The sequence below is a fragment of the Propithecus coquereli genome, unplaced genomic scaffold (genome assembly GCF_000956105.1).
Source record: "Propithecus coquereli isolate 6110/MARCELLA unplaced genomic scaffold, Pcoq_1.0 Scaffold346, whole genome shotgun sequence".
Classification (NCBI taxonomy): domain Eukaryota; kingdom Metazoa; phylum Chordata; class Mammalia; order Primates; family Indriidae; genus Propithecus; species Propithecus coquereli.
In genome coordinates this window covers 2,256,622-2,281,921 of record NW_012149130.1, presented here as the reverse complement: position 1 = coordinate 2,281,921, position 25,300 = coordinate 2,256,622, and the positions used below count along the sequence as shown (strand labels likewise).

The following is a 25,300-nucleotide window of genomic DNA, read 5'->3' as shown; positions in this document are numbered from 1 at the left end:
CCCAGGCGTGGTCTCAAACTCCTGGCCTCAAGCAGTCCTCCCACCTCAGCCTCCCAAAATGCTGAGATTACTGGCATGAACTACCATGCCCAGCCAGATGTCACCATTTTAGAAACCAAAACTGACCTTTTTTTTTAGCTCTCTTTCCAACCTCAGCAAGAGCCACAATGTCAGGGTGGCTGACATTGTGCTCTGTCACCACCCTCATGACACCTAGGAGTGGGACACAGGAAGCGTTTCTCCAGTGTGGGCCCTTTGACCACCACGGATTCAAGATGGCCACTCCCAGCGTGCACTCAGTGTGGGTGGGGACAACTGAAGTGTCTCTGTTGTGTTCGCCTCTACCCCGGCTCCTTCGAGAAAGCCTTGTCTACACGTACGGCGGGGGCAAGCCCCGGCCCCTCTGCAGAGGCCGTGCATGCATGCCTGGGCCGGCTGTGGCCTCGCACACTGATCACCCTGCCAGGCAGCTCTCCTGCACGTGCTCCAGATCGCTTTGTATAGACACCCGCTTTTCCCCCAATGTGTATTCCAGTGAAATTATGCTGTAAAAATCAGAAAATCCTGTAACTTATTTCTAAGTCAAGAACAGCGCATGGATCTTAGATGAGAGTCGCCGTTATTATGTGGTAAAATATAGGTGATACCCAGACAACAGCCAAATACCACGCAGGGTTACAGAGGAAGGGAGGAGATAATCCCTGTCCGCCGAGAGTGACAAGCTTCATGGGGTGCAGCGCAGGCCCGAGTGGACGATGTGCATTTGTAAACCGCTTAGGTATAAAACCAAACCACCGTTGACGATCTGAATAAGCTTTGTCACGTCAGTACTTTTATCTAACTGGATATTTGCTCTCAGAGAGATTTATTTTGTGTTCCCTCTAACATCCTCTGAGTCCCTGCCGTTTTGCAAAGCTGTTTCAATATTTACCAGTATTTCCAGTATTTACAATCAATGTCCATGACTTATGTTACATTTAAATGGTTTTCACAGTGTCAGGGCACCTTCGTGTACATCATATCAACTACCCTGCGAGGTAGGAGGTCAGGAATTATTGTCTCCCTCTCACAGAGGAAGAGTCTGAATCTCAGAGAAATTGACCACTTTGCTCAAGGTCACACAGCCAGCAAGTGGCCAGGCTGGGACTTGAGCCCAGACCTCCTGGCTCCAGCCTGGAGCTATTTCCTGCACCTCATCCAGGGATCCCCAGGGATCCTCACTCCGCAGAGGTGACACTGCTCCTCCAGTTCCCTCTGTGGGACCTGTCTCCCCTCCAGGCTGCTGTACCGCTCCATCGACTCCCACACGGAAGACAAGGGCCCCATCTACAACTACCGCGTGGAGATCTCCATCTTCTTCATCATCTACATCATCATCATTGCCTTCTTCATGATGAACATCTTCGTTGGTTTCGTCATCGTCACCTTCCAGGAGCAGGGCGAGCAGGAGTACAAGAACTGCGAGCTGGACAAGAACCAGGTAGCCTCCTGGGAAGGGGGAAGCAGGGCCCGCGGGCCACGGCGACAGCAGAGAGCGAAGGGCCATATACACACACGGTCTGGGTCTTTTGGAGGGGCCTGTGCAAAAGAAAAGCAAATCCCCGCAAACCCCAGATCTGGCAAACGCATCCAGCCAGCAAATATGTGTTAAGCTTCGACTTAAGGATCCTCTGTGATAGGCCTTGTGCAAAGAATCTTATGCCCTATGAGAAGCTGACAAGTTAGCAAGTACCCAGGTGGGTGGCTCTGTTGGTACAGAGGAGAGAAACTAGAACTACACGGAAGTGAGCGCTTTGGGGCTTTGGGAAACCACTCTTACGTGGTTTCTTAAGTAAAACCCAGAGGCCTGTGCAGGAGGTGGGGACAGGAAAGAGGCTTAAGTGGGAGTCAGACAGTGATGCCAAGTCTATGGCGGGTTCTGGTGGCCCGTGAAGGACAGCCGGCAGTGCCGTTGGTGACTCACAGGGCTGCTAGGGTGGGACATAGGTGTAGCTACCGAGGTCCGTTGCCCAGCTAGGTTCCCGGTGGGGAGAGTCCCTGGGGAAATGCAGCCCTGCTTGGGAATAAGGACTGCTGTGGGAAGGGACAGGGCGCAGTCATACACAACAGTCTGCATGCGCTAATTGGGCGGCTGAACCCCTTGGGGGTTTCCATGTCTGCGTCTTAGGTTTAGACTCGTCATTCTGGCTGCTGCGCGACTGTGGGTTGAAGGTGAAAGAGAAGGGGGGCCAGTTGGAAGGTGGAAATTCCGGATGAGGAAGACCTGACGCAGTGTCAGGTTCCTGACAGTGGAGGTGGGAAAGTAGGAGGAGGTGACAGTGGGGAGGCTGAGGGAGCGAGGGGAGGCAGGGGGGATCTGGCCCCTGGTTTGGGAATCTGAGTGCGGTGCAGAGAAACGGACTGGACCTTCGCTGGAGGCCTGAGAATCCAGTTAGCCCAGGTCTCCTCCCGTCAGTAGGCCGTGTCTTCCGATCTGCGGATGCCGGCAAAGCAGGACGATCGATTGAGGGCAGGAAAGAGAAGTTGAGTCTGTGGCGTAGGGACTCACCAGCGGGAGGACCGAGCCTCAGTCGGTCAGCAAGCACACAGGCGTCACCTGCCGGCCCTGCCGAGCAGCCCACGGGCATTGCCGAGGGGAGAAAAAGAGACACTTGCTCCTTTCTGATCTAGACGAGGAGTTTGGACTAGAAGGGACTCTCTCCTTGATTAAGGGAGCAGTAGAAAATCCAAACGTTTTCCAAACGCCTTCTCAAACCTGCGACTGAGCTAGAGCAATAGGTGGTATCTCCGGTTTCTGGAGAACCTACACCCAGGTGTGTGACTTCATGGACATCCTACCCTCTTTGCATCCCCCCACCTCATCCAGGTAGCTAACCCCACTCTCTCCTGCCCCCGCCCCACCCGCAGCGACAGTGCGTGGAGTACGCCCTCAAGGCCCGGCCCCTGCGAAGGTACATCCCCAAGAACCAGCACCAGTACAAAGTGTGGTACGTGGTCAACTCCACCTACTTCGAGTACCTGATGTTCGTCCTCATCCTGCTCAACACCATCTGCCTGGCCATGCAGGTCAGTCCAGGGGTCCGTCCCAGGCTGCCTGCGGGAGCAGGTGGCTACGAGAGTGTAGGAAGTGTAGGGTAGCAGCAGGCCAGCTCACTGCCCCTTCCTGGTCGCCAAGGGAGGCAGAAAGATGAGTGTCCCTTCTCACAGTGAGCTCCTCTCTGGGGCCTTAGGAAAGAATCCACAGGACTCTGAGTTGATGGAAGGGAGAGAGGGGAGGAAATGCAGAACGGAGAGGGTGAGCTTGGCGTGTAAGGTGTGGTGTGAGTAGGGTGGTCCCACAGCCACCTATCTTCAGGGGTCCCGCTATGGCCCAGCTCTCCTGAGCCAGAGTTCTCCACAAAATCGTCGCAGCCCATCAGGAAGGAGCACAGAACTCTGCCAATCTCTGTTTCTAGAGATGGCAGAGCAGGAAAGAACGTGGGGGCTCCCTGAGTCCACCTGATTGACCATGCGAGGTGGGTGGCCCTCGGGGGTTGGTCCACGGAGGATCTCTGTTGAGACGAGGGCTCCGCGAGGGCTGGACCAAGGCGGGGAGAGGAGAGGCAGCCCTGCCCCGTGTTCACGGCTCCCCTTTCCTGGGCAGCACTACGGCCAGAGCTGCCTGTTCAAAATCGCCATGAACATCCTCAACATGCTTTTCACCGGCCTCTTCACCGTCGAGATGATCCTGAAGCTCATTGCCTTCAAACCAAAGGTAGGCCTCACAGGCTGCAGGGCGGGCAGGAAGGGCTGGGAGTGCGGGCGTGAAAGCAGGAGAGTGGGGGAGAAGGCGTCGTGAAGGACCACCCCTTCTCCAGGACAAACGCTCCAACTCCTACACCTGCCAAGAGCCACCCTCGAAACAGACTCTCAGCTCACAGTCTTGGACCCGGCTGGGACGTGCAGGAAGGAGATTGCTCCCTGAGCTGAGCCCCTCCTTCTAGCAAAGGCAGATGATAATCCCTCTCCCCCATTTCCCATCCCGCTCTGGCCCCCTTCCCCAGTACATAACGTAGAAGAAAGTGTGCCTACAGACTGGCAGACCAAACCTCTCTGGCCCAGCCCCCCAGATCCGCTCAGCCTCTGCTCTACCCTCTGCCCACTCTGCCAGCCCCACAGACCAACCTCGTGTAAGAACGTTGGCCAGGGCTGCACATGTGCGGGGCTCAGGGCTCCAGCCGGGGGCACCTGCTTGCGCATACCCGCCCGTGCAGGGAGAGCAGCTGCCTGCACATTGCTTTGCTTCTTGTGAGGGAGAAAAGACTGGGCCCGTTGGCTGAATGAGGCAGGGTAGGGAAGGTTGGATTGCTTGTGACTTTGGATTATCTGTGCCCTTTCTGGCCAGCCGAGCGCTGTTGTCCTGGTGTGATAGGTCAGAGTCACCAGCGTCCACTGGCCTGGGATTCACCACAATGGAAGCTACTTCTGAGGGAAGCCTCTCAGCGGTCCCCCAGCTGCTGTAGCACATTCTGGAAAGCGATGAGGAGTTCTAGGAAAATCGTGCAATTGCAGACAAGAAAATGCCTCCCGCTTTCTGAACCTTCCCCTCCCTTCCTTCAGTAGTTTTCCCAGATACCGTGCAGGTCAGCAGGAGGCCAGAGGAGGAGCCTGGCGATATCTCCTGTTTTTATTCAAATTCTTACTTGTCCCCCCAGGACCGATTAGGGGTGGGGAAGGGTCCTCCTTGGCTGTTGCGTCCATGTTCATCGACAAGATATCCGTAGCCTGCTTTGAATTCATATTCAACTAATATTTTTGACGCCGTATCATGTGCTACACATATATCGTCGAGTGTAATCCTCAAAACACCCTGTGAGATGGGTATTTGCACCCCCGCTGAAGGGGGGAGGAAAGCGAGGCTGGAGCAGTGAAGTGCCTAGTGCTCATCACACCGCTAATCAGCGGCAGGACCGGGATTGGAATCTAGTCCCTCTGACCTTGTGGTCCACGGATTCCCGCCGCACCGAGCTGTCAGCCAGCACTCCTCCGTGCCAGAGCTCTGCCGGCTATTTTTAGAAAGAAGGAAATGAACTTTGGGGAATTTAAAGGTAAGACAGCGTCCTTACACTCAAGAACGCCTAAGGGCTGCGGCTGATTGGCAGAGAATAAGACTCCCAACCAGCAGGATCTGGTGAGGACACGGTGCTTCCTGCCTCCTCTGGAGAAGCAAACATGCTCTTTTCCACTTTCCTGTCCAAGTCCAGTTCCATTTAGGGACACGCATTTTGTCCTGGTATGGAGAGGACCACTGAATGGCCCTGGCCACCTTCCTCAGGGCCACAGTACCTCCCACACAGGGCCCTGTCCCAAGCCCCAGGCCCAGGAGCACCGACAGGTCCACTGCCCACAGCCCCATGGCTGGAGGCCAGGAGTGTGGGTCACTGCCGAGCTGCGCTTTGGTCTCAGCCGACGTCTTCTCTGTGGGGAAACGGGCATCGGCTTCATCTAGGGTTATGAGACACACGGTTTAAATATTTCAAAGTCTGGATTCATCCCACAGTTGACTCAGCTCTGTTTCTGATGGTGTCTATGGCAGTCTGCAGAGCCCTGCAGTGGACTTTCTGAATCACGTCTCAAGAGCACAGGAGAAGGACTGGGCACCCTTCCCTAGGAAGCCCATGAAGGTGACACCTGCAGGAACCTCCACCTGAAGGACACTCTACCCAAATCCTGCAAGTCAAGGAACGAGCCACTTTCTGAGGAAGTAACCAGTCGGGGTGGCCTGGTCAGGAAGTGCCTCCTAGTTTCCTCCATCCCTGGTTTTCCATTGTGAGAACATGGAACAAAAAAGGAGAGACTCTTCCCGAAGAAGGATGAGAGCCATTCTGGGGCCATCTGCGTCTCACTCACACCAGGGTCGATCTGTGGTGTGAAGAGAAGGGAAACTGAGCCTCCCGTGAGCTCCCACGAGGGGACTTCCGGCAAGGGAGGGATAAGGGGGGCACGAAGTGGAGCCAGGGTCCCTGGATTCTCCCTGAGCTGTTTTCTTCACTCACAAATAGACTCCAGGAAAGCATCCCCAAAATTTTCAGGCGGAAAACCAAACCAGAAACCATCGAAGTTCTGGAAGAAATATCTAGCTGGGTCTGGCCCAAGAACCAGCAGCTTCTAACGGTGACCTGAAACCCACGACAGCTTCCCGGGCTCGCCATTCACTAGGATTCTGTGCAGCACTCTGTGTGTCCCTGGCATACTGTTTACACACGACATAGAAGTGTTTGCGCCTCCACAGTTCACAGCGGAAGGACAGCCAGGCAGCAGGGAGCTGGAGACCAACATTCGTTGTAATCGGGGGGGCAGTTATCTGGCGTCGTCCCTGCTCGAGTTTGCTTCTTTGTCCTTTAGTCTCTGTGACGGGCCGGCGGGCACGCGGCCAGGGGTCCGCTTGCTTCATTCTTTCGCTGTCGTCACCACAGTGGCCGTACCCATCGTGGGTACGGTCTTCCTTTGCATCTGCACTCACCACACTGTGGAAAGTGGACTCAAGTAAGTTCCTGCCCTAAATCCAGGCGCCCCTCCCTACGTCCACACTCTGTTCACAGAAATCTTCACACAAAAATTAGGGGTGCATAGAAACCAGCTTAGGAAAATTCAGCCCCCCACAAATCCTCAGGACTCCGTGGCAATGGTCCGAGAGAGCAGGTGGGTGATGGTGGCACTGACGCGAACACCTCCAGGAAACCAGGGCAAACGCCTTCCCTGGAAGCAAGACAGCTGCCCGGAGGTGCCTGAAGGGTCCCTGTCCCTACGTGACCGTGCAGGACCAGGTGGCCGGCAGTGACGATTTTGGTTGGAGTGTTCTGAAGGCAACTGAGGGGCTGGGTTGTCCTATTATGAACTGAAGTTTACCAGCAAAGACAGCAAAAGAATTTTTAAGATACCCTTAAAGATACGATAAGCACTGAAAAATATCCAGTGCCTAAGAATAAATCTGACAAAAAGTGGCTAAGACCTCTACAGAGAAAGCTATAAAATTTTAGAGAGAAGAATCAAAGACAAGCTAATAACGGGAGAGATACATCAATGTCCATGAGCTGGAAAACTCAATATTGTCAAGATGTCATTTCTCCTCAGACTGATCCACAGACTCAATATGATGCCAGTTAAATGTCCCAAACGACCTCTGCCTGAGGTGAGAGTGGCAGGGCCACATGGCTGTCCTTCAGGGCCAACAGCATGGGCCGGAGTAGCCCCCAGGCTTGGGCGGTTTTGGCCGTGCTGGCGTCGTCCTGGAGGGGGAGCACGGGAGCCTCGGCCGCCCCATCTCAGCGCGGGCTGTGGTACCCGCAGGGGTGATGCTGTCACCGGCTGCCTGGGATTTGCCGTTGACGCTGTCTCAGAAGGACGTTGCGAGCTGCAGGGGGCCATGAGCGACAGGCCGGGGTACAAGCGTCTCGCCAGCAGGAGTCGGTCTGCTGGCGGAAGGTTTTCGACGCCCCTCCTGGCAGGCACGGAGGGGTGAGGCAGCAGGGCCCCGCCACCCTCCCCTCGCTGGGCCGCTGCCCACTCGGGGAGTGGCAGTACTCTCTGCCCTCACACCTGCCCGGGGTGGGGGCGCCCCTGGACCTCCGTGATCGAATCCTTGTTGGTCCTCCCCCCAGCCTGAGAACGGTCCGAGTGAAAACCCCCCTCGGCCTCCGGGCCCAGCTTTCGTGAACTGGAGTGACCGAAGCCTCCGGGCCCGCTTTCCTGTCGCCAGGCAAATTAGGACCCAAAGGCATTTCAAACCTAAGGGATGAAAGAAGCCCCTAGACCAGCACTAACAGAACATTCTGGGATAACTGGAATGTTCCGCGAGCACTGTCTATAACGCGGCCGCTGGCCCCTGTGGCTCTGCACACTCGACGTGTGGCTAGTGCGACCAAGGCACTGAGGTTTTGGATTTTATTTATCGTCGTTAATTTCCACGTACATTTACGTAGCCCCACGCCGCCAGCAGCACCGCCCGAGGCCCCGCCCCTTTCCGAGACCGTCCCCGCGTCCGCTCTCCTCTGTCCGTCTGTCTCGGCTGCCTGAGCTCAGCTGCTCCGGCTTCACGAAGCCGCCCTCCCTCCCCTCGCTTCATGTGGTGGTTTCCTGCCGGAAGTGGACTCGTAAGGGAGCCCCTCTCGACAGGGCGAGCCCGGGCCCCCAGTGTGGATTTTCTCCCGGCTCCATCTGTCCCCGGCCATCCCCGGAGCCGCCCGTCCTGGGCAGCTGCGAGGGCTGAGGCCCTCCCCGCGCAGATCCCTCGCTGCCAGCTTGCACCTGTCCCGAGGGAGGCAGACGTGCTCCAGGAGCGCCCCCCCGGGTCTGCAGAAGGTCTTGCTGCTGTGGGCCCACGTGTGCTGTGTCTCTGGGGAACCCTGGGGCTGCCAGATGCTCTCTTCCCCGGTCCTCCGTACTTCCGACTGGGTTTCCTGTCCGCATTTCAGTGTGACGCTGAAACCTGAGAGCCCCCATCCCCTCCCTGGTCTCACCTGACCCCATCCCAGGATGCAGAACCTTGTACACCCCAGTTGCTGTCCAGAGACTTGCTGCCTAATGGCCTCGATGCCACTTCCAGAGTGGGGGCAGCCTTCCCGCCACACGGCTCCCCGAGCCTGCTCCACCCGTGACCTTGCCCTGCCCCCGGGCTCCCACCGCCAGGCAGCCTGCCTTGCAGCGAGCCGTCTGAAGTCTGGGCCCGTGCCCCCTGCCTGCCGCAGGCCCAGAGGCCGTGGCTGACGTTTTCAGGGTATCAGCTGACAGTGGGGTAGTGATTCAGTTGCCACTGTTTTCTCTGCTTTGGGGCTTTTTTGAAGCCCCTGTTATTGTTCAGGAAAGAGGAAATGAGGGCAGTGAGGTCGTGGCTGCTTCAGAGGGAGGCAGAAAGAGATGAGGTTCCCCATCCTCGTCAACGAGGCCCTCAGCACTGCCCTCGGCTGGGAGCAAGGGACAGGTCATAACTGGCCGCTAGCCTGGTGATGAGATGCTACCAGATCAGAGCTGTTTGGACCGTGGCGTCAAATGCCCTCTCTTTGTTGGGGCCACTGCTCGCAGCACTGCCTGCTGCGGTCTCACTGACATACGCGACCGCGGAGCTATCGGAAGAGCCAGGCCGCTTTCAGAGGGTGCCCTAGTGATCGGCACCGCGGCGTGCCAGCCAAGGCCAGTCTGCTCTGCTTCTGGGCCTGAGCGAGGGCATGGCTGGCCCGGGACCTTGCACGCACAAAGGCAGCTTTCTCGTACCCAGGCGTGCCTGTGTGGTGCAGGGGACCGTGTGGCTTCCAGAGCCATCTCTGCTCTGCGTGCTCTGTTCTTAGGCATGGCTTTCCCTCCTGAGAAGGATTGTCGGCTTTGACATGGGGGCTTAGGCCCCGCCAAGGTGAGGAGTACTGGGGGAACCCAGAGGGTGTGGTCAAGACGGAAAGGGTCCTCACCAGCTAGCTTCTTTCCACTTGGGGCTTTAAGTTCACGCGTGGGCAGGCAGAGGGAAGCCCGGGTGGGGAGGTGGGTGCACGGGGAGCACTCACTGCAGCAGAGGCGCTCAGCAGCCTAGTTCCGCGTCTGCTCTGTCAACGTCTAGAATCTTCTTTCTTTGAAGATCCAGTACCTGGGCTCCCTTTGCCAAATAGCTTTCCCCACACAACCTGAAGATGTCGTTGTCCTCATCCTCTAGCTAGCGTGGGGCTCTCCGGGGACATCTGTGCCTCGTACGGGGCAAAGGGGGCTTCCGGGGTGTAGAGCCGCTGCTTCAAATGTTGGAGTCCTCTGTCCATGGGCGAGCTGCTCCCAGGAAAGGGACCGGGGATCTGACGTTCACCTGGCAGGTGGACAAGCTGGGAGGGCAACCTCGGCGGGCAGTTCAAGCCCCACGTCAAACAGCGGATTTCCCTGTCTGAACCGGGGAAGAGAAAGCATTTTTACCAACCACGAGCCAGGCCTGCTTTCCTGCTCAGGCCAGGGTGTCAATTTGGACCGTAATCAGGCGTGTTTTTGTTCCCGGGAGGAGGCTGGTAGATGCCGTACCAAAGGATAGGTTCCTAAATGTCGCTCTTATATGGAAACAGTCACGGGAGAAGAGGGTGCATGAGCCTGTGCCAGGTGGCTTGTCAACATAAAGGAGAGGCCCGGCAAACGCCACCAAGGCCCCGCACCGCCCCACAGGAGAGTGGCAGGGCCAGAATCCCTCTGCGTGCATCAGTACGGCCACCCGAGGGGCTGGCAGGACCCTGCAGGTGCGAGTCCCTCAGGCCCCTGAGGGCAGGAGAGACTCCAATTTCCTTAAACTCTTCCTTGGGCTGTTGAGAGAAATTAGAAGACTGTTTCTTTAAAGCCCAGTAAAGGACCAGGAGAATGAATTGGAAAGTGAGATGATCAGTAGGAAACGATGCAAACTGGGGCCATGTTCTCTTTCTGAAAACTGAGAATCTTCTAGAAACCTGGTTAGTTTTTACTACATAATGACTTTGCCGGCTGCAATATACATTCTCTCCAACTTCGCCTCTGCCTCTGACTGCACCCCTCACCAGGAACTGCCCTCTTCCAACAAGTTAAAGTCAGCCATACCCCTCTGCGTGATGCAGTGTTTGTGCGAGGCTTTAATTTTTACAAAGTGAATTTCACTTTGTTTCTTTGCTTAATCATCTGCTGCCCCCAGATCCCACCCAGAGAGAAAATTCTGGCAGATTGAGAGCCAGGAGGCCTAGGTCCCCCCTCTGCATCGCCTCGAACGAGCCTGGGCTGGGCGGGAGGGGAGAGGAAGCTCACAGAAGCACTGGTGCGTCCGTGTCTGTTTCTCTGTAAAATAGGAAGCCTGGCTTGGCAGGCTGGGACGAGACTGAACGGGTCATGCCTACAAAATGACTAAGGCTTCAGCGATGGTGCGTCCAGAGGAAGCTGGGCGGCATCCCCGAGTCGGAGGAGTTTGCAGCCAGGCCTGGAACTCGGTTCCTCCAGCCTCAGAGTGCCCTTCTCGTCCACGACCATTCTAAAATGGATCGTTTTGCAATCCTGGTGTTCTGTCATCTCTTACCCTGAGCTCATTTATTCTATTCCTTCGGCCAGATTTCTGCCTCGCGCCATAATGTAACGTCAAGGCTCATCTTGGTGCATCTTTGAGGTGGGGTTATGTAAGACGCAGCATAAACCATGCCACTCAAGCCTAAAACTGCCACTCCCCTGGGCTGTGGCTCTGCAGGATTTCAGCTCCGTTTTTCACCATTTCCTCTCTTGCTCTGTCTCTTAGGCTTTGTCATTCTTCCTATTTTTTATTTCAAGACCTCTTCGCCTGTGTGGTGCTTGGCTAGTGCTGTGCTGAGGGGTAAGGCTCACTGACCACCCAGTGCCTGTTTCGTTGCGCAGCCAGCGTAGTAGGCAGCACGCCCGCGCCCAGGACACGGCTGTGAACACAGGCAGATGGGTGAGCCCGACATGCTGGGTCTCACTCTTGGGTCTCGTAGTGTCCCCAGCTCACCTCTCATTCATCCCTGGACAGCCTGCTGTTCAGCCTGTTCATAGTCCAACTTTAAAAGCAGCAATCAACAAACACATTGACCCATTTGTATCTGTAACATTTAGAAGCAAAGCAGGGAAGGAAGTGACATAGATTGTCAGTGAAGAGCCAGACACTGGGCTAGATAGTTTACTCTCCTTATCTCATTCGATCCATATGACAAATATTCTAGTCTCCCGTTTTGCATCCGAGGAAACTGAAGGTCAGAGAAAGGCTAAGTAACATGTCCAAGGTCACAGAGCTAGTTTTTTGTTGTTATTGTTTGTTTATAACAAACATTTAATATCATGCTTATTATGTACCCCATACAGTTCTGAGTGCCTTAACAAATATTAATTCATGTAATCTCACAAAAATCCTGGGATTTTAATTCAGGTTTCAGTGACTCAAAGGCCAAACTGTGGCCAGACACGGTGAACACAGCTGTGATCTCAGCACTCTGGGAGGCCAAGGCAGGAGGATCGCATGAGGCCAGGAGTTCGAGGCCAGCCTGGGAAACATAGCAAGACCCCATCTCCACAAAAAATTTAAAGATTAGCTGCGCATGGTGGCGCATGCCTGTAGTTTGCGCTGTTTGGGAGGCTGAGGTGGGAGGATCACTTGAGCCCAGGAGTTCGTAGTGAGCTATGATCGTGCCACTGCACTCCAGCCTGGGCAACAGAGTGAGACCCTATCTATAAGGAAAAAAAAAAAGTCAAACTCTGCACCACATCCCCACTAAAACAAGAAATAGGAAGGCTGAATTGGTTCTATGCACTTCGTGGGTCCCCAGCAAGTGTTAGTTTTCTTCCTCATGAGAAAAGCAGAGACAAACAGAAGCAAGCCACTGTCACACAACAGCTCTGTGGACCTTAACGTATTCATTCCATTCCTGTCCCTCTGACCCCGCGGGGGCCCCTGTCCCCCTCACCTCTCGTTTGGCTGTTCTGTCCATGGCCCCTGTGTTTCCCCAGGTTGGTTTGGACTTTCTGGATTTTCTTTCCAAGTCTGCATTGACAGGTACTTTCAGGAGAGGGGACAGTCGCCTGAGAGGTGGGCTCAGGAAAGCGAAACGGTAGCCTCATATTCATGAGTATACATGAATACATGCATATTCACGAGTATGCACACACACACACAAACACACACGCGTGCTCATTTGCAACAGGAAGACTCGCAAGTTGTGGAGACAAAAATCAAATTGCTGAGTTCCTTGAAGGCAGGAACTGTTTCATATGCATTTTTGTGTCCCCTGAGAGGCATTCGGTGAAAGTTTAATGCATGCATGAATGAATGGATGAGAATTATAGAGCTGCAGAATGAGGAAAAAAGAGAGTCAGAATATTAACGTCAGAAAACATTAAGATCCTTGATCCTCCACCAGTGCAGAAATGTCTGCACATCCCTGCTTTCTGCCATGAGAGACTCCCTGTTCCTAGAGCCAGTTCTTTGGGAAATCCTTCCTTATACTGGTTTGAATTGTGCCCCTCTGTAATTCCACTTATCTGTACTTCTTTTTCTGCCTTTTCTTTCTACAAGCAGTTATTGAGCATCTCAGTGGTGATGTTGAGACACGGCACCGTCTTTACGGGGCTCACAGCGCCATGCAGCGAGCACCAGACACAGATAAACAAAGAAGTTTCGGATGGGGTGGGTGCTGGGCTGGGGACCAGGGGAGCGGCAGGGAAGAGGCGCCTGGCTTAGATGGGGAGGTCAGGGAGGCACCAGTTTAACTGAGCCCTGGAGGTTGAAAAGGAGCCAGAAGAAGAGCGTTTCAGGCAGAGGGAAGAGCAAAGGCCCTGAGGCAGGGGCAGCACAGCTTGTTCTGGGATTTCAGAGCAGGGGTGAAGAGGAGGGCCGGGCAGAGGCCGGGGCAGACGGGCCTTCAGGACCCCAGCAAAGGGCGTGGGTTTCCTCCGACTGCCCTGGCAAACCACAGGGGATGGGCCATGCGGGGTGTTCTGGAATCTGAGACCCACTGTTGGCTGAGTGAAGATCGGCTGGTGAGAGGGGAGCAGCCAAGGAGCCCGATGCCGGGAATGCAGGCGCCAGGGCAGACAGAGAGGTCGCCGGAGTCGCGCCACCGCTTGGTGGTGAATGGGATGCGACGGTGAGGAAGAGGAGTCAAAGATGGCTCAGCGGTTCCGGGCTCGTCCCTGGGTGGATGGAATGGCAGTGCCATGAGTTCCCTCTGAAGATAGGAACTCCAGGATCCTTCCCAGAAGCCTCCGCGTCCTGGGAGAAGGGGCAGAATGAAAGGAAAGGGGAGAGGAGGGAGAGGAAAAGGGGTCCGGAGGCCGAGAACCAGGAAGACTGACAAGAGGGGCGATGGAGAAAATACCTTCCCTGGATGAAAGTACAGGTGACCTACGGCAGCTGCAGAGGGAGATTGTCCTCGGGCCTCTGGAAACCAAGCAGGGGTGGAGAGAGGCCAGAACACGGCCCTGCTCTCTGGGGGCCGTGGGGGTCTTACAGTTTTGCCCTTATCCACGTCCTCCCCCGAGGAGTGCTGCAGAGGCCCCACTCTGCTCCCCTTTCTCCCATACTGGAAGTCCTGGCCAGGAGGACCTCAAAAGCCAGGCCCTCCCAGGGCTCGGTAGATGGTTTGCAAAGGAGCCGGGCGGGGCCCTTTCCTTTCCCAGCTACGCGGGGTTGGCCGTAGAGGCCTCATGATTCCACAGACGGAGTTTCCAAGGCAGGCCTTCTGCACTTCGCTGTTGCTGAGAGGACCTTTGCTCTCACAGCCCAGGCGGCGCTTTAGCTGGGGGCAGGCACGGCCCCCTCACGCTGTCCTCTCCATTCCCTGTCCATCCTCCCTCTCTCCCCGTCCGCCCTCACCTCACTCTGCCGGGGCGGCCCTTAGGCTCAGTTCCCACCTCCTGTGGGCACATCCATGGGGCTCAGTGCCTGCTCTCAGCCTGGTGGGGACAACCCCTGCCGCCAGCAGGAGGTGGCAGCCCTTGGAGTCCCTTCCGAGGACGAGTTTGCATCCCCCACATGCTCTTTCAGAGTGCCGGGAAATGCCTCGACATCTTTTCCAGGGTCTTGGTCACTCAGTGCTCTGTGTTCAGCACCACTCTTTGCGCAGGGATTCCGGAACAGTCTGAGCTGCTGACTGAAGAAAAAGGAAATGGCAGTCTAGTGGGACCAAGATTTAGGATTTGGGCCGAAAGGACAGTGGTCACGATTGGGTCACGTTCTCGCGTCAAGACCGTTGGCTCTGGCTGTGCACGCTCTCTCCCATCCAGCCACCCCCCGGGGCCCCCGCCTCCCTCTGCCGCAGCCTCCTTGTCTGTCCCCTGGGCCCTGCAGAAGCTCCTCCGTCCTCCTGGTTCTGATTGGTCCCAGCACCTCCACTGGCCTCTCCCCAGCTGCCCCTTGTCCACTCTGGGCCCACAAGTGCTCCAGCCCTTACCTCTTCTTCCGTCCTGCCCAGGCCCTGGACTGCAAGCAGGAGGAACGGTCCCTGGCCACCTTTTCCGTGTAACGGATAGTAGACACCCTACCCCGTCCTTCCAGGCCCAGCTCCAGGGCTGTGTCCTCCAAGCTGCCGCCCCAGACCAGCCCAGCCAGGAGCGGTCTCCGCCGCCTCTGAGCTCCCAGAAAGCCTTTTCCCTCCTCTGGCACTTAACCAGGGCTCCTGATGGAAACGCCTGGTCCTTCCCGCAGGACCTGCTCCTGTCCGCCTGGACACCCCTCCAAATGCTGGCACAGCAGCACCTTGCTCCTACCGTGCTGCCACTGTCACCTAAGCAAAAGCCCGCCGGAGCTTCAGTGTATTTAGTACAAGTAAGAATGTATTCCACATGAAAAGCAGAGGATAGCAAAAGAGAGGCGGTCCGAGCCGCCAGAATAAGGACTGCAGTGACAGCTGGGGGGCCTGCGTGGCAGAGGCACCTGCGTCAATGTCTGTCGGGTTGCGCAGGACACAACCGCGCTTCTTCACTGCGCAGGACTGCCCCTCGCAGGGCAGGGCACTTAGCATCCCGGTCCCACCCACTAAAGCATGGAGAGGCCCCTGCAAAGGTCCAGGGTGCCCCGAGACCCACGCCACTCCCTGCACTGAGACCACAGCCTCGGGCTGGTTCGGGAGGGCTTCACTCCAGCCTCCTGTTGAATTTTAGCCGAAACCTACAGTGGGAGACCACCATGCATGGAACCCCCTAGTTCCAGAAACTCACCACGTGTCACAGTAAAAGGAGTAGAAACGGGAACAGGAAGGAGGGGAGGCGGCTGGGAGGAAGCGCAGCGACTCCAGCCCCGGCCCCGCCATCGGCACAGAAGGGAGAGGCCGCGCTGCGTGGGGCGAGGCTCCTGCCCGCTGCTTAGCGGCTGATGGGCGAGCGGCATTGCCCTGACTGCTGTTCATTGCGGGGCGCCCACGGGGTACCCAGTGGCGCGGTGCACGGCACACGGGCCCTCCCCACCTCCCTCTCGTACCCAGAGATCTGCATGTTGTTGCAACATCGTGACAGGTTTCTCTCCTGCCTGGCGCTTGAGAGCTTTAGCGTCACTGAATGAAGAAAAATAATTACGTGACTTGCATAAAGCCTTCGTGTGGGAAGGGTAGTACTAGCTATTACATTTAATTATTTAATGCGGAAAATTATTCACACTGTGTGAAAAAGCCTGGTGGAAAGTACACTGGCCCCGTCTCCACCCCTGCCACAGGGGAAGGAAGTGGAGCGCACCGTGTCTGGTGGGAGGAAAAGGGATTCCCAGACCTCCGGGCGCCGCGCGTGGACCCGCCCTGTGCTCGCGCTGCCTGTCTCAGGGGCGGGAAGCTCCTTCCGTGATGCCGGGGCTGCGGGCAGTGCAGGGGGGCGCTGGTGGGGCCGAGAGAAGGGGGCGTCTCAGCAAATACCCAGACAACAACAGTGACGGGAGCAAGGGCAGGGCCGGCAGGCAGTGGCATCCCTCTGTGCCAGACACAGTGACACCTTTCCTGTGGGGATGTGAATAATCCCCACCAACCCCTGCGTGGTTACTCCTGCTTTGCAGCTGTGGCGGCGGACGCACAAAGGGGTAGGTGGCTGCCGCACAACTCGAGGCTCATCTCTGGAAGTGAAGGCGGTCCAGCGTTCATCTACATCTTGCTCACAGAAGTGGGTGCAGGTCACTGGCTGGGTCATGCCCGCACCTTAGCAAAGGAGCAGCCCACTAGGGCAGGGGGCAGGGGCAAGGGCAATAGGATGGGCATGGGGGTGCCCAAGGTGTTAGGCAGGAAGGAGCCTCTCTGACCTGGGTTTGGAATGCTCTCCCCTCGCTAGATCAGCTGGGTGGGACTAGGAGGGATGCAAGGCAGGCAGGCGGTTTGGGGCGCTGCCGCAGGTCCAACCTCGTGCCCATAGCAAAGGGGAGACAGCTCCTCCTTGTTCCGTCCACTCCCAGCACTGCCTGTTCCCTGCCCTTCCTTCCCTTCTTCAAAGAGTGCACGGTGCTGTTCATTTGAGCTTCAAGTCGCCCGCGCGCATCGCAGTGAGTCTGCCCAGCCCTTTAGCACCCTGGTGTCCTGGAGGAGTCCTTTGCAGAAATCAGCTCATTCCTTCCAGCATGAGTAGAGTGAAGCATCTGTTGGGATCCCCCAGTCTACCCGGGTGCAAACTGACGCATAGAAAGGGCCTTCTCTGGCCCCCAAAAGACTGCAGGCTTCGGGAGGTCTGATTCATAACCGTACGGCTGAGCCTTGCAGAGCCACGTCCTAAGTGCTTGTTATGTGTTGATGGGATGAATAAATGAATGAGCGAATCAATGGAGGCCTTCAGAACTTTCCCGGGGAGGAAAAAGTGTAATTCCAAAGAAAACTGGAGCAGAAGGTGTCTAGTTAAAAGTGTGTGTTCCCAGGAGTGCGTGTTCCTCCTGCAGTTACGAGAGTGGCCCCCATCACTACCACCCACCCGAGGGCTCCTTGCCCCCTGCCCACTCCTACGCTTTGTCGCGAGTCCTCCAGCTGTCCGTGCGGTGTGTGCCTCTGGGCACTTCTGAATTCACGCATCACAGGATGGGCTGCCGCCCGCAGCTGTGTGCCCCGGTTACGTCTCCTCCGCTAGACGCGCTAATTTCCATGATTACCATTATGTCTAAGTGGCATCCTGATATAATAGAATTTATATCATCTCCGCTCGGTGTCAGCTGCCATTGCGCTCTGCGGTGCTCCACCCCTGGGACCGGCTCCTCACAGCCGCGCCGAGACTTCGCCGCCGCTGCTGCGTTCACTGCCAGCTGCACCCGCCCCTCCCAGGGCCCTCGGCTCCCCGTCTCTCAGTCCCACAGCCGGACCCGAGAGACCGGAGTTTCCGGGAACGGGGCGCGCTGTGCCCGCCCCGGCCACCCTGCTCAGCCTTCTCACACCCCTTCTTCCCAGACCTGCTGACGCGGGCGGGACTGCTGCTCCCTCTCAGGGACCCCCTCCCTCGGTGAGCACAAGCCATCTGTCGCCCCCTCCCGTGTTAGCCTGGGCCACTTCCCCCGGTTCCATGTCGACGTGTTCCTTTCCCCGTGTGAGTTGCAGGTCACTTCAGAGGTGCTGGGACCCGGGACTAGGGACTTCACATCCCCGGCTCACCCCCAGCCTCTTTCCTTACTCTTCCTCCACCCATTCCCTCCCTCCTTTGTCTTCCCTCTCTCTTTCCCCAACCCTCCAGCAGCCATGGTTTCTCCTCTCCTGCCGTCCACCTTAAGTGACTTCTCCCACCAACCTCCTTCTCCATGGTCTTCTCACGCGACTGCTGTGATCCCTTTGCCCCCTCCGGGCCGCGCGGGCGCCGTCTCTCCCTCTCGCGCCTCGGCCGTCGCCGTTCTCGCCCTGCTGCCGTCTCGGTCCCAGCAGCCCCGCTGCTGCTCCCAGCCAGCTTGAGCTCTGGCCCCCTGCATCCTGGGAGGGGACAGTCCCGGCCAGGTGCCCCTGGACAAACTGGAAGCGGAGTCAGCTTCCCCGTCGGGACGGGAAGTGTTTCCTGGCTCCCTCCTTTCCCTTCTCTGCCAGACTGTCTGCGACGGATGAGGGGGTCAGCGGGAAGGAACAGAGAAGAGGAAAAAGCAAGTCTTGCCCCTGAAATCACCTTTTACCTCAAAATTCGTAAGACTAAGCAGCACGGTCCCAGGATATAAACGGAAGTGTGTGCAGATTTCCTCGCGGATGCCTTCTGACCGCCAACCCTTTAAAGCTCTGTTGCCTCTGGGAAGATTGCAGGGGTGGCCTCTGCTCCAGGCAGAGAAGGAGCGAAGGATCCAGAAAGCAAGGGCAGAAGCATGTGCCGGCAACCCCTCGGCAACAGTCCTTGCTAGCGCTTTCGGGTCAGAGATGGAAAACGGCCCACCGGGCAGCCTGCCCCTCTCCTCCCAGCCCTATGGCCAAGGAAGAGTGACTTGTCTTCCCTGGTGGGAAGAGTGGTTTCTAGGAACCGGGCAGTTAACTGTCCACATGAACTCGAGTCTACCAAATTCAGCCCTGACACCCTGCGGCCTGCCACCAATCTCAAACAGCACCGTCCAGACTTCATCCAAAAGTGTTGGTATCAGTGCCCCGGAGGGTGGGTGGAAGAGGCCTGAAACACGCTACAAGAGGCTCAAGATCCCGGAGCCTCCAGCGTCCTCCCCTCCCTCCACCACCTGGGCTTTGCTTCTCCTCTGCTCAGCGCCACATCCCACTGAACCTGTGAGTCCTCCTCCCGCTCTAGGAGGGAGGCAGAGAAACGCTGGTTAGTGACGACAGTGGCTAATACTCATCTCGAGCTGACTTCAGATCAGACACAGTTCTGTGTGCTTTGGATCTGTGGTCTCATTTAATCCTCACCTTAACTCTACGGTTTGTCCCATTTTCTAGGTGGGAGAACTGAGGCAAAGAGAGGTTACATTATTTGCTCACAGTTACCCAGCTGGTAAGTGGCACCGGTAGTAGTGGAGCCCAGACAGTCTACCTCCAGAGGCCAAGCTCTGAGCCACTGCCTCTTTCAGCTTGGTGTACCTTCAATGATGGCGCCCAATCAGGGCACAGATAACCCAAAAGAGAAGATCAAAGTTCTCGTGCATGTGAGACGCATCATATTCTGCAGCACTTTTCCCGTCCCAGTGGTGATTTTCTGAAGCTGATATCAGTTTGGTCTACGTCTGCTCAGCCCACACCTGTGAGTGAGGGAGGTTCAGCAACGGTCAGGAGAACCCATCTGGCCTAGGGTGTGAGCAGCTCCGGGCTGGCAGGGGGCGAGGCCTGTCGCCTGGGGGTGCCCACGAGGCCTTCCCTGGCATGGCAGAGAAGAGGCCCCCCTTCTGAACACATCCGCAGAGGCTGAGCCTTTGGAAGGGGAAATCCACTCAGTCTGTAGGATTGGGGATGGCAGGGAAAGCTTCCAGCAGCGAAAACACTGCCCCTTCAGGGTGGCCTGCCTTGCTTGGCTCTGAGGAGCTGGACATGAAGAGGTTTGGTTTGCCACTTCAAGGAGAGCCAGGAAAACCCTTTCCCCAACCCTGACTTCCCAACCATTTGGGACCCAGTCACCCGAGAAATAAGGGGCAACAGGCATAACCTGGCTCCAGGTCAAACTGACTTCATAAGAAAAGTCTATGACTTTTCCCACCTCTGTCCTCCATTACACCCTACAACCCCTGTTACCAATGGCTCCCAGCGAATGAGGGATGGCCGAAGACTGGTATATGAGAGAGACAAAGGACACCAAGCACTCACACTCCAGAGGGAAAAACAGTCTTCCCAGGACCCACCCACTTAGGGGTTGACCAAAGTGGAGGACACGGGCCATGTTTCTGGGAAGGGTGTGGACCGGTGGGAGGAAAGGGCTATTCAAGTGGTGCGGGGAGGGGCTGACAAAGGGGATGGAGACCTGGAAGCTGGCCCTGAACCCCTCTTCGTGGCCAAGCTGGGAGGATGCTGGGTTCCTGGTACAGAGGGTGGGAAGGCGGGTGTGTGGGTCAGGGTGGAAGCTGCCTCTGAAAGGGACCCTGTTGCCCCCTAGACACGCTCCCTCACCCCTGCTAGCTCTGCGTAAATCTCAGGGCTGGGTCCTGGTGACAAGGGAACTGGTTGGTTTCTACCGCCGGTGGAGGCCCACTGGGTAGCCTGCCACAGGATGCAGAAGTCAGCCAAAGCCTCCGGCAGCGAAGCCTGGTGAAGGTGGGGGAGGCATGAGGCGTTGATCCCCGCAGAGCCCAGCCCGTCCTTCGGGGGCCAGCGTGGTGCCATGGGCTGGGGAGGGCCGTAGCCAAGGAGGAGCCGCCTGTCTTGTGTTTTCCTTCTGGCTGCGCGTCTACAAAGAAATCTGGGAGAAAGGGTGGCCAGGGACGCAAAGCCAGGAGGGTGCCAGGGTCCCTTTCCCCCGGCACGTGCCCACCGATAAACCCGTGTGTGTTGTCCTGGCTTTGATCTCTGTGCATCCGTCCTCTCCCTCCCGTCTCTCAGAGGTGCTGCAGACCAAGGCCCGCTCACCCGTTCTGTTTCAGGTCTCTCTGGTGGATGAAAAGATTCCAGCCCATCCTCCTTTCTTGAGCACTGAGGCTCCCACCTTCCTCTCTCCCCGCCGGCCCCCGTACCCAAATAACGTTTCCTTACACGTTTTCTAGGCTGCCACCGAGCCCTCCTGGATCTGCTCTTGTTCTGTTTCTCTCCCTTCTCTTCCTTGACTCCCTCCCTCCCCTCCTGAAATAGCTCTACCCTCAAGACAGCATTCCTGTCGAGATAGCCCCCCAGTGTTTTCCAAAATCTAATTCTGAAACACGTGTATATTTATAGTTCTTTGGGGTCTTCACTCTCTACCTCCCTTCCCCCAAAGTCAGCGTTCCCCTTTGCCCCGGGAGTGATATCTGAGACCTGGGAGGAAACTGGCTGTTTCCTTCTCATAGCATGTGACTTAAATGGGAGAGAGAAGTCTCTGCCTCCAAGGCTCTGGTAGATTCAGACAAGTGCTCTACCAAGGACAAGCAAGCCACGATTCCAGGCTGACCTCACCTGACCCATGCCCTGGCCAGCCTCCGCTCCCCTGTCTGGCCGTCCGGTCTGCTCGGTGGCGCTTCTGTTTTCTTTTGGCAGAAATGCCTGGGAACCCAGAGGCCCCTTCCCCGTGACCTGACCTCCCACGCTAAGAATAACAGCCCCAGGACAGCATGTCTTGCGTCCCTCTGGAAAGAGGGCATGGCCGGGAGTGGGAAGTTTAGGACTGGATAGAGCCGGGCGGAAATGGGAGAGCACAGATTCTTGGCTCTCATGAGTGAAAAATCAGATGGCCGGTTGGCGGCCTTCGGGAGAGCTGGGAGAGAGCGGGGGCCCTCTGAGAGGCCCTTCCTGCTTTGATACCCGCTCACCAGCCTCTAGAATTCCGTCTCCTGGAAGCCCAGAGAACAGGAAAATGCTGGTCCTGCTGAACAAAAGTGGCCAGTCCCAGCTTGTCCCCTTTGCACAACATTCCTTGAAAAACCAAGGAGCAAATGTCCTTTCTTAAAGAAGACAAATCTCTTCAGTACTGGGTCCCCTGCACCCCACCTGTGGGAAATGTGACCGTCCTGTTCCTGGGGCTTCCTGAGCTGTGGTTGCCCCACGTGGCCACAGACTTGGCTGTCTAGGCTCCCCCCTCCCAGAGAGGACATGGTCCAGGCCAAGACGCCCGTGCTCTGTGTGGAGAGACCCGTCCAGGCCTCCTGGGGCCCTACCGGGCATCTGGGACCACCCATGCCTTGGTTGACCAGTTGTCCGAGTACTTCAACTAAGTTTTTCAAGAACATTCATCTCTTCCCTTCTCCACATTGGTATAAAACAAATAAAATGCCCGCCTACGTGATAAAGTGGCGAAGTCAGGACACTGGTCTTCCGCTTTCGTGCCAGAGTCGCTCCTCCACGGCACCGCTGCCTTCATCCCCCTGTAGGGAGCCAGTATCCTCACGCCCCACCAGCCTACCCGGCCAGCCTGTCCTCGGGAAAGGCGTCAAGGACGTCACTTGCTGCGGGTGGCATGTGCATCTCAGCAGGACCTTGCATCAGAGTGATGGCGCCAGGATAGGAGCCTGGGGGGTGCTTAGGGGACACCCCAGAGAGCACTGTCTAGAGCCACATCCCCAGACCATGAGCGGACCTGGACCCTGTCCCCTTTCAATTAGCAAAGATGTCACCAGGTAGAGCTGCCCCTGGAAACGTCTGGGCGGGTCCGGTGCAGGAACCAGGGCTGCATAGAGTCCAGCTGATGACAGATCTCGTTTTAACGATTTGGTCCTTTTCTTTATTTCTGAGCTTGACACGAGTCCCGGCTGGGCCAGATAACCTGGCCCCCCTGCTGGCCCACACTGGCTGCTGTGGCTTTCCGGGCCTTTTCCGTTCCCAGCCTCACCTGTAAGACTGCAGCCCACCCACCTCTAAGGGGTCACACATGTGGGTTCCCTCCCTCGTGGCCCTTGTGGCGGGAGAGGACGAGGGGCGTGGGGGACGCTGAGCGTGGGCTGGCACGGGAGCCCGGCGGCTTGCACCGCCTCCCCCCCGACACCCACTCCTGCCCTGCGGAGGAGCGAGCCGGGCGGGCGGGTCTGTAGGACAGGGCCGCGTGGCCGCGGGGAGGCGGCAGGGGGCTCGGACGAGCGCCCCCTCGGCTCCTGCCGCAGCGAGGGCTCCCAGAACTCCAGCAGCAGCCCCGAGTGCCGGCAGTGGTTCTGGTAGTGACGTTGCTCTGTTCTTGCCTGTCTAATACTCCTTTTTAATCCCCGTCCTGCCTGCCCCTCCCTTATGTAGGGTTACTTTAGTGATCCCTGGAATGTTTTTGACTTCCTCATCGTAATTGGCAGCATAATTGACGTCATTCTCAGTGAGACTAATGTGAGTATTACTCTGCCCTCCCCAGGAAACCTCGTCCTTCCTCCTCTGCCTCCCGCCTCTCTCTTTCTCACTCTCTCTTTACTTCCTTTCATTTTGTTTTTAATTTCCTGTTTTTACCCGCCTCCAGTCATGCCTTATATTGAACCTGCCGTCGTCCTGTGGGGAAAAAAAGTGGGAGCTTCTCCTCCTTTTTTTCCACTTGTCCCAGCTCTGCCCAGCCGCGCTGGGCCCGGGCGAGGGGCTGAGCGGGGACAGCGGCGGTGCGGTGCGGGGACAGCGCTGCCCGGCCCCAGGGCCCAGCCCGCACCACCTCTGAACTAACCCAGCTTTTATCAGGCCTCCGCACCCTGCGAAAGCCGGGTCACCCAGGTTTGAGCCGCCAGAGATGTAGAGTGGTAAGAGAGTATTTAAAATGCCCACGTAACCTCTTTCTTTTCTCATTTTTTTTCTCTTCTCTCCCTTTCTTCATGCCTTTTTTTTTTTCATTTTTCCTCTTCCCTTTTGTTTTGTTTTTCTCCTTTGTTGTTGGTTTTTTTTTTTTTTCCTCTTCTCTCTCTCTCTTCCTCGGCTTCTCTGCCCCATGCAGCACTATTTCTGTGATGCATGGAATACATTTGACGCCTTGATTGTTGTGGGTAGCATTGTTGATATAGCAATCACCGAGGTAAACGTAAGTACATGGCGTCTGTACCTAACTGTCCGTGCCTGCTCTAACATTCATTTGTCTTTCCCCGGTTTTTTTCCTTCATTTTATTTTCTCCTCCCACCTCCTTATTTTGATTTCATCTTTTTGTTTGTTTGTTTGTTTGTTTAAATTGGTTTAAAGGACTTTCTTCTTGTTGCTTTATTTTCAAATATTTTTTATTCTTTTTTTTTTTTTTAACTTTGGAACGCATCAGGACTTCCCTTTCCTTTTAAGTTTTGATTGCTGCATCTTTTCTCTCTCCCTTTACAACCAGCGTGGCATGACTCACACTGTATAGGCAGATGCAGCTCTGGGAATCGTGGAGTGAGAAAACACAGGATGTTTCCCACGCTGGGCAGCTGCTGGGGCAGGGACCCAAACCTCTTCTGACCCCACCTTCTCCTCCAGCCTGCTGCCTCTCCCCCCTGCCCCTCCGTCCCCACAGCACCTTGGAAGAGAACTCTTTCAAAGGGGCACGCCCAAGCTAAGGCTAGGACTTTGCCTACATCGTCAGCCATGGCCCACCCTTGCCTGAGGCGCCCGTTCTCTTACGTCGAATGGGCTCTGTTTCAGTTTAGCTTCAGCAGCCTATGTGGGCAGCCCTGCCCCTGCAGGCTCCTATGAGAGAGAACAAAACTAGTCACGTTTGGACTTTTGTTTGTACACCTCTTCTCTGGAGGTGGTGAGAGCTCTTCTGGGTGGACCTTTCCTCCCAGGTGCTGTGGAAGCAGCTCCATGTAATCCCCTCACTCCCCCTACACCACCTGGTTCTCCACTCCCACCCCTACCCCATCCCCTGACCCCCTGCACATCCCGGTCCTGGCTCCCTGGCCCCAGACAGAGCCCAGCTCTGAGGGCCTCCTGCCACCCTCTCCTCCCAGAGCTGCAGTCCCTCCGATACAGTCCCTACCAGCCCCCGCACATGTTTCTGTTACTTGGCATGTTTAAATCTCCTCTCTCTATCTATAGGCAAGCCCTCTGCGGTTAGTCTTTAACATGTGTCGTTTAAGTTTTTTGTCATTATTGTTCCTTAATTAAGAGATTTGGTAATGTTTGCATAGACCTTTGATGCACTGAACCTTGAATAACACGGAGCAGACGCTTTAGAGTTTCGATCTAAGTGTTTGAAACCACCTGACCACCTACCTGTGGCCCCGTGCCCTGACCTCCCCTCCAGTCAGCCAGACTGCCATGTTACCTTACCTGCTGCTCCCTGCCCCCATTGGAAGCCTATCTGCCACTCGCCAGCAGATGGATTTTGGAAGAGGGGTTACACTTGCTGGGCACCCCTTTCCTACTCACCCCATAGCTCCAG

At 56.4% G+C, this 25,300-nt stretch overlaps 1 protein-coding gene across 2 annotated transcripts in view; it reads left to right on the top strand.

The window, feature by feature from the left end:
* Positions 1–25,300, top strand: part of CACNA1C (calcium channel, voltage-dependent, L type, alpha 1C subunit) — a 192,356-nt gene that overhangs the window by 106,012 nt on the left and 61,044 nt on the right. Inside the window, exons 23-26 of one of the 2 annotated variants that reach the window (XM_012651032.1) lie at positions 1,279–1,480; positions 2,908–3,066; positions 3,644–3,754; positions 23,887–23,970. In XM_012651032.1, coding sequence (XP_012506486.1) covers positions 1,279–1,480; positions 2,908–3,066; positions 3,644–3,754; positions 23,887–23,970 — 556 coding nt within the window. Of the gene's footprint in view, positions 1–1,278; positions 1,481–2,907; positions 3,067–3,643; positions 3,755–23,216; positions 23,301–23,886; positions 23,971–25,300 lie in introns of both variants that reach the window. The other variant, XM_012651031.1, reaches the window with a different exon arrangement.